General features: G+C 37.9%; 1 protein-coding gene and 2 long non-coding RNA genes across 5 annotated transcripts; 1 reads left to right on the forward strand and 2 right to left on the reverse strand.

Annotated features, from left to right (window-relative positions):
• Window positions 1-1,527: 1,527 nt before the first annotated feature.
• Window positions 1,528-7,821, reverse strand: LOC125012300. 2 transcript variants are annotated; one of them, XR_007113264.1, is made up of 6 exons: window positions 6,798-7,821; window positions 6,652-6,686; window positions 4,000-4,027; window positions 2,945-3,101; window positions 2,731-2,823; window positions 1,528-2,219 (listed from the first exon to the last, which is right to left on the reverse strand). It is a non-coding gene; the product is annotated as an uncharacterized LOC125012300 (long non-coding RNA). The 2 variants fall into 2 exon arrangements; XR_007113265.1 differs by lacking the exon at window positions 4,000-4,027.
• An 80-nt stretch (window positions 7,822-7,901) lies between these two features.
• On the reverse strand, window positions 7,902-9,330 carry LOC125012269. 2 transcript variants are annotated; one of them, XR_007113257.1, is made up of 4 exons: window positions 9,157-9,330; window positions 8,657-8,891; window positions 8,336-8,503; window positions 7,902-8,033 (listed from the first exon to the last, which is right to left on the reverse strand). It is a non-coding gene; the product is annotated as an uncharacterized LOC125012269 (long non-coding RNA). The 2 variants fall into 2 exon arrangements; XR_007113256.1 differs by having other exon boundaries at window positions 7,910-8,503.
• A 1,482-nt stretch (window positions 9,331-10,812) lies between these two features.
• On the forward strand, window positions 10,813-11,503 carry LOC125012236 (probable E3 ubiquitin-protein ligase ARI8). The gene has a single exon (XM_047592081.1). The coding sequence runs from the start codon at window positions 10,923-10,925 to the stop codon at window positions 11,298-11,300; it is 378 nt and encodes a 125-aa protein (XP_047448037.1). The 5' UTR covers window positions 10,813-10,922; the 3' UTR covers window positions 11,301-11,503.
• Window positions 11,504-15,153: the final 3,650 nt, after the last annotated feature.

Here is a 15,153-nt window from a genome sequence, read left to right on the forward strand (position 1 = left end):
TGTATATACTCTATATGTGGAATATTATAGTCACAAATATTCTTTGTTTCAGTAGGGGTGCATTCTCACAAGGTCCCGATTCGATTCCAAATCCATTCTTGATTCATTGATTCTTGATTCATAATTGATTCTAAACTCAGTTTAGGAAGATTTGAGATTGCTGTTTTGAGTTAATTTTCCCATTAGACAGACACTTTTGAGGTTGCAAAGAAAAAACACTGAATCAAAAATATTCATCAATGTCAACCTTGAGTAACACGGATTTATTATTTTCCTTTTAGCCAAGCACTTAAAGGAAGTGCACTAAGGCAGCTGGGAGACAAATACAAACATTAAACCCTTTGCAAAGATAATCTGCAAAGTGTTAGACTTAAAAAAAAATAACAAGTCAAACTTGAAAACTGTGCTGAGATCAAACAACTGCTACTGCAACTGATTTTTCTTACATTGTGAAAGAAAAATCTAAAAATCTATTATGCCCATTTAACCATTCAGACAAAAGTGAAGTTTGCTGGTTAATTTTAATTTTCAATATGACAACATTATCAGATGAAACAGTTTCAGAAAAAACAAAGTCTTCATTCTGCAGCATCCTCAGGAAGCCAGATCATCCTCCCTCTCGTCTTTGCCTCATAGAGCCCGCTCAAACACACCACAGAACTTGACAGTCGATCAGGCGGGCAAGGATGTGGCGGTTCTTGGTCACCTCATCATTGTGAAGAGGAACCGCTAGCCTAGCCCTCATCCAGCTGTGTCACGTTGCTCACCCGCCCAAACACAGAAAACTTTACACAACTGTTCATGTGGGTCTTAGAAGATTCGTGCTTCTTGATCTTTTCTGACAGGTGGTGCATGTCGGTAACTCCTGTAGTTGTCAACGCTGTGGTGTCTGCCGTGCCGCCATCAGGGTGGAACCGTGTGCAGGGGTAGCAGAATAAAGGCCGTGTCACAGCCCGTTAGCCAGGCTTTCTGCTCAAATCCCCGATTGTATGATTTCCCTCCTGTAATAGAAATTTGCCTGATATTTAAATTGGTCTGGGGGATCTTAATTGTTTGGTTGTCATTTTATCCTCATTGCTACGACGACTGAAGGGTATGGTTGAAAAGTGAAATGTAAAAGTCGTCATTTTCAGGTCGTTGAAAAGACGTCTTCTGTACATTCTAAATTTGGTTGAAAAGTGAAAGGTGAAAAGCCGTCACTTTCAGGTGACGAAAAAACGTCTAGAGATGTCCCTGAATTAGTGTTCATTATGATATCGTATATTCATAATTATTACAATGATATGAAATATATAATCACAAATTCATGATTGAATTTTAACTCAAGAATTAGACATAATTCACAAAAAAGTGAAACATTTATTGTTTACAATTTACATTAACATAAAAAATAAACGTTCTTCAATACAAATAAATTTAACATTTAACAACAAATGCAAACACATGGCTGTAACATAATGTTTACAATATTTGACTACAAAAAGTGCACAATAAAACTAAAAAGTTCAACCCCTTTAAAAAAAAAACTAGACATAATTCACAAAAAAGTAAAAGATTAGTTCTCCATAATATGTAATAACAATTTTAATACTATTTTAAAATACCCATTTTCTCATTTCAGTCAGTCAGTCATAAGCCAACTTGGCAGGAGGCTAGGCTGTGATGATGCAGTTCTATCAAAGCAACACAACACTAATGTTACACAATGTAAAATCTAATTAGTTGACCTTACTTAAAGTATGCAAACTTGTTGCCTCAAAAAAATTAAGAAAGTTCATAGAACTTCATAGCAATGCAGTGTTAACTTATTTTTTTTTTCATTTTGTGTGGACTGCTTGATACAAATTTAACCCTACTTATAATAACTAAATACCTACTACTTACTACTCACTTTTTTTTTTTTTAGTTCACTTAAATTAAACAAACCAATTTCCTTGAATGGGTCCTTGTCCTTCTCTCTCTCTATCCCATTTCTTATCTATTTAGCTGTTATTACCTATGTTAGCCTATGTAAGCCCAAATAACAGACAAACTGCCTGAGGCAAGTTTTTAATACGATCCATAACGATACCTCCCTCCAGAATGATGGCAGTGGAGATGGGCTGGAGTTCTGCTGAACTTGGACCCTCATGAGGATTATCTTCACATCTTCACATATCTTCACTGACAACTGTCGGCACACCAACAGTGCATTCTAGGGCCTCATCTCTCGCTGTATCCTACAAAGACACACACACATATTCTTCATGAATACTACTTAATTTGGTATGGTTCAACTAAAGCTGTGGTCCACAAGTTCCATATATTCTTGAAGAGTGACAGTGCCTTTTCAACCTGGACTCCTGCTCCTTAGATTTACAATGAATTAATGTGTACAGTGTTTATGTGGCAAATTTAATTTTTATTTACTGGCTATTTAAATACCTCTCAGATTAGCTGTGGAGGAATTGCTATACAAAATACATCAGTCACTGTACGAAATGTATATTGTATATTGTAGAGATAGAATTACATCCTCTATGTAAGCACATATGTAGTTCTACTTTATTGCAGACCAAAGTTTTGTCTAGTTTAGTTATTTATTGAATATTTATCTTTTGCACTGACGGGAGAGCTGTACCTCAATTTCGTTGTGCAATGTATATTGTTATATGCTACCATGCAATGACAATAACGACTCTAATCTAAATCTAATCCAATCTAAACTTTTTATCATGTGCAAGTACTTACAGAGCATGCCCTGGAGAATTCATTGGAGTCGTCACCAAGTAAAATAGGAATGCCTTCGAGGACAACAGAGCGAAGTACTGTCACGCCTGGTGTCTAATGATACATAGAGAGAAAAGACCAGTCAACAGAGTAATTTGCAAGGCACAAGTCAGGCAGGAAATAGAATAGGTTGATGAACTATCATACATATCAAAAGCAAAATTAAACTACTTACCATCCAGCTCATGTGCTGCATCAGCTCACCGAGCTTCTAGCCAACAGTTCCCTTTTTTGTTTTGAAGTTCAATGAAACACGGGGTATACTGGTCCAGAGCCTCAAAGAAATCTCCTCCAAGATTCTTACTTGCGATTCTGTTGAACTCAGCAAACACCTGAAAAGTAGAGAGAGGAGTGGGTAGAGATGGGGTTTGTTGACTGTGGTGTTATCCCCAATCATAGGTCGACACACACTGGTAGTCCTGTCTTTGACAAGCACAGATTGTTATTGTTGGTAACTAAAGTTGGCTAAATTAGCATAGTCCTAAAATAATACATCCAGACTTGTTCTGATTTTCTGCCATGTGAATGCCCTCCTGTTCATGGAAATTCACAAACCGCCGGGATCAGTCTCTCATCGTGAGTCAGTACCGCCACAAATTACCGGTCTCAGAAAAAAAAATCAACTCTAATACCACTCCGTGAAACTACTCTGTCAACATACAAGTACATCTGCTGCAGTGAAAGTTTCAATGAAGTAAAAACATATATCCACAAAAAGAAATACTTAAAATCTTAAAAGTAAAAGTAGCATACTACTGATAATTATCATAAAGCAGGTAGGCCTATGTATTATTACATATGAAGTGACGTAAAAAGTACAATATTTTAATGACTATTTTTGGACTAAATTTGGACAAAATCAGATGGGCTAAATCGGACGGACCAAACACAGCTCAATTTTCAATGACTATTTCTGGACTAAATCAAGACTATAACGGACCGACCAGATTTAGCCCAAAAACCAACATCCAAATGACGTCTGGTGTTTGGTGGGATATTACTATCATGATAATGCGGCCAGTGAAATACTGCGCCATTCACTTAACATCTGTAATTAAAAGACCCAACCAAAATTAATCTGGTTCAACCAAAATTGATATTCTGCCGCCGTGCCTGCTCCAAACAACTGTTTGTTGGGCTTTGGATGAAATAAACAAAATATAATCCAGGGGAAAACAATGACATTTATAAATTAAAAGGACTACATTTGGCTGGAGTGGGGTTGCTTACCTTTCCAAACGTAGAGAACATGAAGACTCTGAAGTGCACAAAAGAAAAAGATACTGTGTTATGCTACTGCATTTCTTCAAGTGTTAATGTAGGCCCGACGCTTGCTGTACACTCTAAACTGAGAAATTCAGAAAATAAAAAAAATAATAACCACAGCGTAGTACTTAGAAACTCGCGGGGTCTGCCTGTCACCCCCGCCACTCCCCCCACGTATATGTTACCTGGTGCCAATTAACACCAGTATTTGCTAATTGGCTAAACAATTAGCCTAACCATGTGCGGTGTAGATGGCACTAATATTTATTACAAATATTTTATTTATTCATAGGAAATGATAGGATAGGATATTTAAAATACCTCGCATGCGCAAATGCAGTGTAACGTTACCAACTCAGGTAATAATAAAAATGCATGATTAAATATAATTAATGAATAAATAAATAAATATTAAATTACTAAATAAATTAAGCGAATACTACTTATTTTAATCTACATTCACTATAAAAGAAAATTCACTAAGCTAGTCAATGAGTCAAAGTTTCTGTCATGACTTTGAATTCAGCATTCTTCAGAAGCAGAACAAAATTATTTTAGGACCATCAAAAGCATCTTCGAAGCTGCACTAACAGTGTTTGATATAGAATCAGTTCTTGCAAACCTGATGAGAGAACACACTGAAATTAGCAGGGGAAATTGAGATTATTATTTACTCAAAATGATCAATATTGCATTTAAGTGACGTATGGGTGAATGGAGTGACAAATAGGTCAAGTGTATCAACCTTTGCCAAGACTTATGGATGAAAGAGATTTTACAGTAGAGTAAATATTGCACATAATGCCCTTTTTCAATGCAAAAAAAGGAAGAACATTGAGGCTGAATTTCTCAAAGATGATACAGTAAATACGCTTGATACTGAGTAAATTAATAGTCAGGATTGTCCTCAAGTGATCAAGTGTAAGTGTACAAACCTATGTCAGAACTTTTGGATCAAGGAGATTTTACAGTAGTGTAAATATCGCTGTAATGTCTGAAAATCTGCTTCGGATCGCCTTGTCATGTCTGCTTTTACCGCCTTGGAGGAACCGACATTTTATTTTGAAAACCGGAAGTTTGCTCGCCCCTTATCGTGGGCTGCCTGCATTTGCCATACACTCTGTAATACGGGCGCACTTGAAAATTTGGTGCGGCTGATTTGACCACAGCTTCACTTGACCGCAGTGAATCGAGCTGGGACTAAACTTGCGGATATCTGATAGGTACTCTAGCGCCCTCTAAAGAAATAACAAGGAACAAGATGAGAGCATCTCTCCAGTTCACTTTGGTTACACGTCAAAGCCTCGAAAGTCTGTAGTTCAACATGGACCCGGAAGTGCTGGCACATGTTATGGCCTGCCTACAAATGTTCCTCTGTAGAGACAGTGTCTTGTTTGTCCGTTCAGGGCCACCGTCGACACGCTCCCAGGAAAATGAAAACAAACAAACAACAACAACAAAAAACTATTACAGCTGATTATGTAAAATGAAATATATTTATGATTGTGCTGTTTCTAATAGATCTCCTTTAATCCTATCCCAGGGAGAATGAAAACAAATGAAAATCGAACTCCTCTATGACAATTTCTTGTACAAGTCAAATATAATAATAATATACATGCAGGTTTTCTATGTATGACTCATGTCAGCAGTCTTCCTCTTGTAAAAAAATAAATAAAAAAAAATCTCAGATAATACTGTGAGGAAAAACAAAACACTTTCATGTCAGCATACATTAACAGTTCTGACATAATGTCTAATTGTATGTGGCAGAAATAGTTTGTCAGAAATGTTATTAATGATATAACAGACAGGGAACATGGAGAGAAACCAACCAATATTTATAATTGTGTTTTTAAAAAAGAAGCTCAACACAAAGTTAAACCAGTGTGGTTCATTGTTTTATTTCTTTACCTCCATGGTGGTCTCACTGATCTGTCTTCACACCTTTTAGCTTCTCTTTTCTTACTCAAACGTTCTGTCTTTATCACAGTTTGTGTGTCATGCTGTGTTTTCACCTTGTTTCTATTTAAGCTGCTTGATCTTCTGATCATATCTTGTGAGTGTATCCTCTCAGTGGGTCGGTTCATTCCAGACTGACTGTGTGAGCATCTTGAAGCAGAGTCACTCATATCACTGACACAAGCCTCTTTTCTTAGTTTTAGACTCTCTCCTTTTAACTTTGGGTGAACTGTTACTCTCACGCTGCCACCATTGATCTTTACTCCAGTCTTTGTGCCAGTGTCGTCCTGTGTTTTACAGAAAGCACTGTTCATCTTTGGTCTTTTTGTTTTGGTGTTATGGTTTTCCTGCTGTGTTCTAAAATTCACTGCAAGGGTCCCTTCACTGTTGAGATGACGCTTGTTGTGCTTTGAGTTTGTACAGAGCTGCTGACCATTCGCCTCATGATAGTTGAAGTTTTGACAAGAGTTATTTTTACTGAAATCACACAAAATAGAAAAGAACAGATCGATGTAGATCTGATGCAGAAGCATAAATCTGGCTTTAAGCTCCTGACCAACTTCATATTGAAGGAGAAAGTAAAGTTTGGGATATAAAATCTTAAAAGAACCAAAGACAGGGTCAGAAATCAATGCTGTGCATTTTAAAACTTACCTTTCCTGTACATGAGGAGGTAAGCTGTACGAGACCTGTTTTGAAGAGGGAACAAAGACTTCATCGGTTTGAGAAACATGTATAACATCACATTACAGGAAGGCATCAAACACCCTCATCTGTGGTGACACAAAGAAAGTATTTACCTCAGGGATTCTTCTTGAGTCCTGAATGGCTGTCGACTGGTGGTTAACAGAGTGGTTAACCACAGCGTAGAGCTCATACGTGCACTGCTGAAGGGAGGGCAATAAAACAAAGCCATCACATTTTGTGATAGTATTACTGTTAATTTAAAACAAGTGGCTGCTTTGTAGCGTATGAAATACCTCCATGGACAAAGTTTGTGGCACATCAGCTTTGCAATGTACTTTGACGTAACGCTGCCAATGGTAATCAAAGGTAAATCTCTTCAGCAGGAGGGTCAGGACATCTGGATTTTATATAACGGTCAAATTTATCTACATGTCATTTAAGAATCTAAGTCTAATTATAATTGATATAATAAATCAACTTTAATAAAACAGATAAAAACAACAAAACGGATCAAATGACACAGAACAAGATGAGACAGATGTTTGTAAAAGGTTTTAATATCCGACAAAGTCAGAAAAAAATACTACAAAAATCTGTCCCTTTTCACCTGCATACATAGTGGTACACTTTTAGTTTGATGATGTGTTACTGTCAAAATGCTCTGGTTTCATATCACAGTCCAGACAGTTTGGTGTTTGGTATGAAAACTAAAACGTCAACACTAACATATTAAATACTTCTTAATATGTTAATACTTCGAGGTGTGTGCACATCATGTCATCAAACTGACTGAACATGTTGCTGGTAGAGCAACAAAACACCTGATCACATGCTTCAAACAACAGACAACACAAACTTAAAGTACTACAACACAAAAACAGTGGAAGATGGTTTTAAAAATGTAATTAATTATTCCTGTGTTAATGTGTTTCACAACAGCAGCAGGTTCCTGGATTAACATTTACACAACAATCACCCAAATGAATGTGTTTCTGTCCAAGTCAACATGTTCACACTAACTTTCCTGTGACTGTTCTTCAGTGGGAGGACCTGCTCTGTTCACAGGGGTTAGGTTGAGATGAATTCAGATAACTGTTTGAGATCTTATGTCACTGATGAGTGGATTTCATCCGTCATTAAAATGGTTTAAAGATAATAGAGTTGTTCCATGCTTTGGTTTTTACCTCCTTTGTCACCCATCCCACCATCCCCCCTCTCAGGAAGAGGTCCTCCTCCCCCAGGCAGTTTAATAATTACCAGTATCTGAGACATGTGTTGTATGCCATATTTACACAGTGGAGCGGATTCTTCATCCAGACATTTATCAATGAAGAGAAGTTCTATATCATCTGACAGAGAGAGAGAGTTAGTTAGTTAACTGTGTTTGAACATAAACAGAATAAATCTCATGATTCCTAGAATATGACGAGTGTGTAGTATCTCATTGATGAACTCTTCTGTATGACACATTATAAACGTAACAGGTGAACAACACATTCATTAATATTTCTGAACATTTTGCTGTGAACACCTCTGTACTTTAAACCCGACAGTTTGAGGTGGAAGTAAATGCAAAACAGTGTTGTACTCTGTGTCATAACACTTCTCTCTCTCTTTCTATGTGTCTTTACCTCCAATGTACTTAGGATACCTCTGAGCTATCTTCTCCTTCAGCTGCAGCACTGTCATGTTCTTCATCTGCTCCTCGGTGTTGCAGAGATCAATCTCCACTTTCTCCCACTTAAAATCATGAACCACGACCTTATAGATCTTCTCCATTCTGCGCTGTTGTGGTTGATGTGAGCCACTTGTTGAGCTCCTTCCAAGTAACGTGAGACAGAGTTAACGTGGTTGAGCGATTCAGAATAAATCTCACAAATATCATGAAGACAACTGTACAGTATCTCAATGATGAACTCTTCTATGTGACCCATTAACTGTATAAACGTAATGATTTCAACTGTCAACTTACATCTCTTGTATCTCCTCCTTCAGGTGCTGCACCGTGACGCTCTTGAACTGTTCCTCGGTTCCCAGGTCGATCGTAAGTTTTCACATTTATAGTCATGAACTTGGACTAGGCAGGTTTTCACGAGTTTCTGATGTTGTAGATTACTCCTTTTCGCTGACCATCCCTTTTGTTTCGCTGATAGTTAATGTAACCAGAGGCCGTTGTTGAAGAGGGTTGAAGATACTTTCAGTTTCAGCTTCAGCAAAAATAAAAACAGAAGCAACTTAAAACAAGAGGCGAGGAGTGTCTCTTCATTCAGGACTATTTTTGTAGCGGTGAAGGAACAGAAACATTAAGATAAAACATTAATGATAGTTAGTTGATAGATCCCCTTTAATCCTTTTCTGAGGAGAATGAAAATAAATAAATAAAATTGAAGTCGAACTCGTGAATATTTCTTGTCCAACTCAAAGGTCATAATAATGTCTGCGTGCAGGTTTTAGCCGGGCAGTGATCCTTACCTCAAGTAAGTAGATATGTCGTCCTTTGTTATGTCTTCAAAGTCCTTTTTTGTATTAAATTTGAGATAAACACTTGGTTGGTCTGCACCTCGTCTGAGTCTCCAGATTCCTGTTTTAATCCATCTACTATTAGGCCAGTCTAACAGGCAGCTCACATATTCAACCAGGGGAAGCTGCACTGATTCAGTGTGAGCATGTACTTTGGACTAAAGGCCATATAAAGGCACCATAAATTCAGCCTTTGACCTTTGAACAAGGCCAGGATAGCTGCAGTCTTTTTGTACATAAATTATAGTGAACCCAGCCAGACAATGGTGAAGCGTACTGATGTCTCCAGAAGAATGTATTAATATACAGCCGTTTGTTTCATATTTTGTGTGAGTCCCTTCCTTTCTGGAACACTATAAAAGCTAAGGTCAGACAAAAAAACAAAATGAGCTCTTAGAAACAAATAAACCATCTTAAAGGCTCCTTTTAGCTTAACATCACCGCATATATACAGTCAACGTGCAAACATTTGTAAACATACATGATGGCGGCAGTAGTGTGGGAGTTTTTTAAAGTTTCTGAGGAAAACAGTTCGCTGGCTGAGTGCAATAAATGTTTAAAGAAAACACCATGGAGAGGGAGAAATAGCATGAAACTAGCATAGAAACGTTTGATTCTAACTTGTGTCAGTGCATTGTTTATTTTTCAGAACTGGTGGAATGCACTTTTATTTACTTTATTTACTTTTAAACCTGATGCAAAGTATTTCAGGTCTAGGGACTTTATTTTGTGATGTTCATTTGAAATATCAAATAGTCAAATAGTCTTCATTTTAAGAGTCAAAACTGTTGGTTCTTTAGTCTTTCTTATCTCCAGGTATGTCATCCGTTATCGGTATCGGCCTTTGGAAGCAGAAAGTTATCGGTTATTGGTATCGGTTTCACAAAAAAAAAAAGCTGCCGTGCATCCCTGCATTGTTCCTTTTTCTTATTTTTGCACTAATAACAGTAATTCAAAAACCGCGTACTGTAACAGATCGCTGAAGATCTGCTCCGTTCTGAAGAGTAAAAAGGGTTAGAACAAGGCGCTCATGAATACTGGTAATTTCAGGTAATTCAGACACACACAATATCAGCCTGCCCTTTATTTTGCCTTTCTGGGCTGCACACACGCGCTCTAAGCTGACGACTAAAACAATTGTATGTAGTAAAAGGGGAATTATTTAAAATTTGTGCTGTGAAATTGTTTCATACTGTAATTATTTAAGAAAAAATGTTTATTTGCCTCAATATTTGTCTTGTATTTTATAATCAACCAACTAATTAAAGGCAAAATTATGAAGTTATTCAGCGATCATGACGCCAGTGTTTACTTGGTATCGGATCGATACCAAAATTTCCAGTATCGCCCAGCCCTACTGCTCTGTGCTTTATTCGCTATTTGCAAAACCTCTACTTCCGGCCCGCGAGCAACAAAATAAAAGCATGAAATACTAAAAGTGGAAACAACAAATAAAAGCATACAGGCAGCGATAACCTGTTAACCCCTTTTAAAGAGTTACTTACATAAAACAACAAGGTGTAAGTTCCAGTTAATGCACTGGTATGAGGGGGTATGGACTTTTTCATCTAATGCTCAACATGGAAATAAAGACACATATTTCCTGAAATGTTCAGCTGTTCATTTAATGCCTCTTACAGTGTCCTGGGTGTAAAAGCTACGTGGAGAGAGAGGACCTGACTAACCTCAGTGTGCGCTGTACAGTCTGCACAGCAGACATGAAGAAGGTGTACGAGTTCTGCTGGCAGTGTCTGAAGCCTTGGAAAGGAGCAGCTCCACGATCTGATCGCTGCGACAACGACGGCTGCATCAACCACGACTTAGAGCTCCTCAAGAACTGCAACACGACCGTCCTCACAGCGGTGCAGGGAGTGACTGCCTGTCCCTCCATCCGAGCCTGTCCCACCTGTGGTCAGAGGGTGGAGCACGACAGGACAGGCTGCAAGAACATCATCTGTCCTCGCTGCCAGGTTGAGTTCTGCTTTGTGTGTCTGAAGCTGACCCCTGAGTGCCTGGAGACCAGCTCTTACTTCATCGCCTGCAGTGACGGTGTAGCTCCCAGACAAACATCCATCCCTGTGTGGCACAGAAACTAAACAGCTTCGCACGCTCATTTATTATTCATGCATGCTCACAGCTGTCTCCTATCTGGTTAGAATTCATCTTTTATTGCATCAGACGCGAAAAACATTACAGACCTGCTTGTTTGTGCACATTAAATGACATTAAGACAGCTGCATTCTCTTATTACTTCACTGTGTTTTATTACATGCTGCATTAAAACTGCTACTGAAGATTGTTCCCTGATTTAATCACTGCATCATTTAATAAAGTTTCTGTCTAAATAAACACATTGAAATTCATGTTAATATCTCTCCTGTATGTTGGACTTTATACAACAGAAAAATGTATCTATGTCATTTAAGCGTCTAAGTCTATTTATAATATAGACAAAATAAATCAACTTGAATAACAGATAAAAACATGTCAGATCGTGCATGTGTAGAAAAGAAAGAACATGTGACGATTTATAAAACTAGAACCTGATTTTGCAGAGATTCTGGAGGAACAGTTTTATCCCCTGTAGAAAGGATCAAATGACTGAACAAGATGAGACAGATGATGTTTGTAAAAGGCTTTAATATCCAACAAATCAGGAAAAAAATAAAACAAAAATCATTTTCACCTGCATACATACTGGTACACTTTTAGTTTGATGATGTGTTATGGTCAAAATGCTTTGGTTTCATATCACAGTCCAGGTGTTCACATGGAAACTAAAACACTGACATGTTAAATACTTTTAAAGCAGATTTGAGGTGTGTGGCTTTGGTGTACGTCATCAAACTGATCGAACCTGTTTCAAGGCTGACAGAGCAACGAAACACCTGATCACATACCTCAAACAACAGACACCACAGATTTGCCAAAACACAAAGACAGTGTAAGTTGGTTTTAATAATTTGTCAGCGGTTAAAAAAATAAAGAGACACGTTAGAACACATCAATCATCCTCACGAAGCACAAAATGATTTCCACCAAATGTATTTATTCCTGTCTTAACTGAGATTCAATTCAATTTTTTTATATATATATAGTGTCAATAACAATATTGTCAAGTGTCTTTACAACTCCTACAACAACTCAACTCTTTAGACCGATATTGTAACACCAGAGATATTCTATCTTTATACATAAAATATTTTAAATTTCCATTTTAACAAAGCAAAATTTGCCATATTATAATACTAATTATCGACTCAATTCAATCAAATGCAACTCAAAAATGTATATATTTATTGGCTGTTTACACATCAGTAAACTAATTCTGACCACTGCTTTATTTCACATTTGAATATTTTGTGGTGGAAAATAAGCAGTCTAGATGACCTAAACAAATTAAGCATAAGTTGCATACACAAAGTTGTAACTTCAAACTTTTTAATGTCAATCAGCTGTTCCTGCTGCCCTCACACACATGGAGCAGTGCAGCCACTATGGGTGCAGAACACACCCCTTGGGACACAACAAATACAAATTGTCTCAAGACGCTTCACAAAAACCATCCTGAAACTCCAGAGCAAGCCTGAAGGTGACGGTGGCAAAGAAAAACTCCCTTTTAACAGGAAGAAACCTCGAGCAGAACCCAGCTCATATGGAGGAACCATCTGCTGAAGGCCAAAAACAGAGAATATATAGACAGAAGAAGAACAGGAGAAACAAGATAAACAAACTTCTGTCATAGATAAATATATCAGGCTGAAGGAAACATGTAGAATCTGATCATACAAAACATAGCTGATGATCTGTGAGACAGTTTGAATAAGTGGCAGGTTGATGAATTGTTCATCCAGGTAGATGAGGACAGCTGCAGGAGACCATGAAGACTGGGGCAGGTTAATGAGACCATGACAGCAGATAGAACTCCACAGGTCAGATACTCAAATACATTATAGGAGATTAGAGGACAGGAGCTTGGTTCCAGAGAAAGTAGGACACGTTCTCAGTGCGTCGTCCCCCAGCAGCCTAAGATGTGTTTCATAACAACAGCGGGTTCCTGGATTAATATTTAAACAACAATCACCCAAATGAATGTGTTTCTGTCCAAGCCAACATGTTCACACTAACTTTCCTGTGACTGTTCTTCAGTGGGAGGACCTGCTCTGTTCACAGGGGTTAGATTGAGATGACTTCAGATAACTGTTTGAGGTCTTATGTCACTTATGAGTGGGTTTGATCCGTCATTAAAATGCTTTAAAGATATTTGAGCCTTTCCATGCTTCGGTTTTTACCTCCTTTGTCGCCCATCCCACCATCCCCCCTCTCAGGAAGAGGTCCTCCTCCCCCTGGGAGAACTAGTAGAGTGTGTTTTACAGACCCCTGTGTTATTCCATAATCACACAGTAGAGCTGAGTCTTCCAGTACTTGTGCCCTGAAGACAAGCCTGACATCTACTGACAGAAAGAGAGAGAGAGAGAGAGTTAATGTGGTTGAGTACTTCAGAATGAATCTCATGAATATCATAATGACAACTATACAGTGTCTCATTGATGAACTCTTCTATGTGACCCATTGCCTGTGTAGGCCTACAAAGTATAAACGTAATAACTTTACCGTTCTCAATACGTAATGTCTGTGATATGCTCCTCTTCAGCTGCAGCACCGTGACACTATTGAAGTGTTGTTCGGTCCTCACGTCGACTGTCTTGCTTTCACCCCTTGGTCCATTAACTTGGAACTTGTATATTTTTTCCACTTTGTGATGTTTTACTCCAACCTGGTTTCTCCTTTTCGGGTTGTGTACTCCTATTCGCTGACCCATCACTTCTTTCGCTGATAGTTAATGTAACCAGAGGCCGTTGTTGAAGAGGGTTGAAGATACTTTCAGTTTTAGCTTCAGCAAAAATAAAAACAGGAGCAGCTTCAAACAAGAGCCGAGGAATGTCTCTTCATTCAGGACTATTTTTGTAGCTTTGAAGGAACAAAAAATGTTAAAAGGATAATAATAATAACGATAATAATAACGATAATAATAATAATAATAATAATAATTATAATAATAATTACCTAAATAACAAGGAACAAGATGAGAGTTGGTCCTCTACTGCGGTACACGTCAAAGCCTCGGAAGTCTGTCAATCAACATGGACCCGGAAATGCTGCCACATGTTATGGCCTGCCTACAAATGTTTCTCTGCAGAGACAGTGTCTTCTTGGCGGGATACACCCTGGACAGGTCTCAAGCCTATCACAACGCTAAAACAAAGACAAACAACCATTCACAGTCACACGCACACCCAGGGTCAGTTTGGAGTCACCAATCAGCCTAATGAGCTGGACTCCAAACCGGACCTTCTCACTAGGAGGCATCAGCACCAAGCTGCTGTGCTGCCTGTAGCTGATCATGTAAAACAAAATGTATTTATGATCACACTCTACTTCTAACATATCTCCTTTAATCCTATCCGAGGGACAATGAAAATAAATGAATAAAATGGAAATTGAACTCTTCAATGAAAATTTCTTGTACAACTCAAATATAATAATAATGTACCTGCGTGTTTTCTGTGTATGACTCATGTTAGCAGTCTTCCTCTTGTAAAAAAAAAAATAAAAAAAATCTCAGATAATACTGTGGAGAAAAACAAACCACTTTCATGTCAGCATACATTAACAGTTCTGACATAATGTCTAATTGTATGTGGCAGAAATAGTTTGGCAGAAATGTTATTAATGATATAACAGACAGGGAACATGGAGAGAAACCAACCAATATTTATAATTGTGTTATTAAAAAAGAAGCCCAACACAAAGTTAAACCAGTGTGGTTCATTGTTTTATTTCTTTACCTCCATGGTGGTCTCCCTGATCTGTCTTCACACCTTTTAGCTTCTCTTTTCTTACTCAAACGTTCTGTCTTTATCACAGTTTGTGTGTCATGCTGTGTTT

The sequence above is a fragment of the Mugil cephalus genome, chromosome 1, assembly GCF_022458985.1.
Source record: "Mugil cephalus isolate CIBA_MC_2020 chromosome 1, CIBA_Mcephalus_1.1, whole genome shotgun sequence".
NCBI lineage: Eukaryota > Metazoa > Chordata > Actinopteri > Mugiliformes > Mugilidae > Mugil > Mugil cephalus.

Excerpts from the sequence above, each read along its gene's own strand:
- LOC125012236 (XM_047592081.1), top strand. The coding sequence starts at position 10,923 with ATGAAGAAGGTGTACGAGTTCTGCTGGCAGTGTCTGAAGCCTTGGAAA.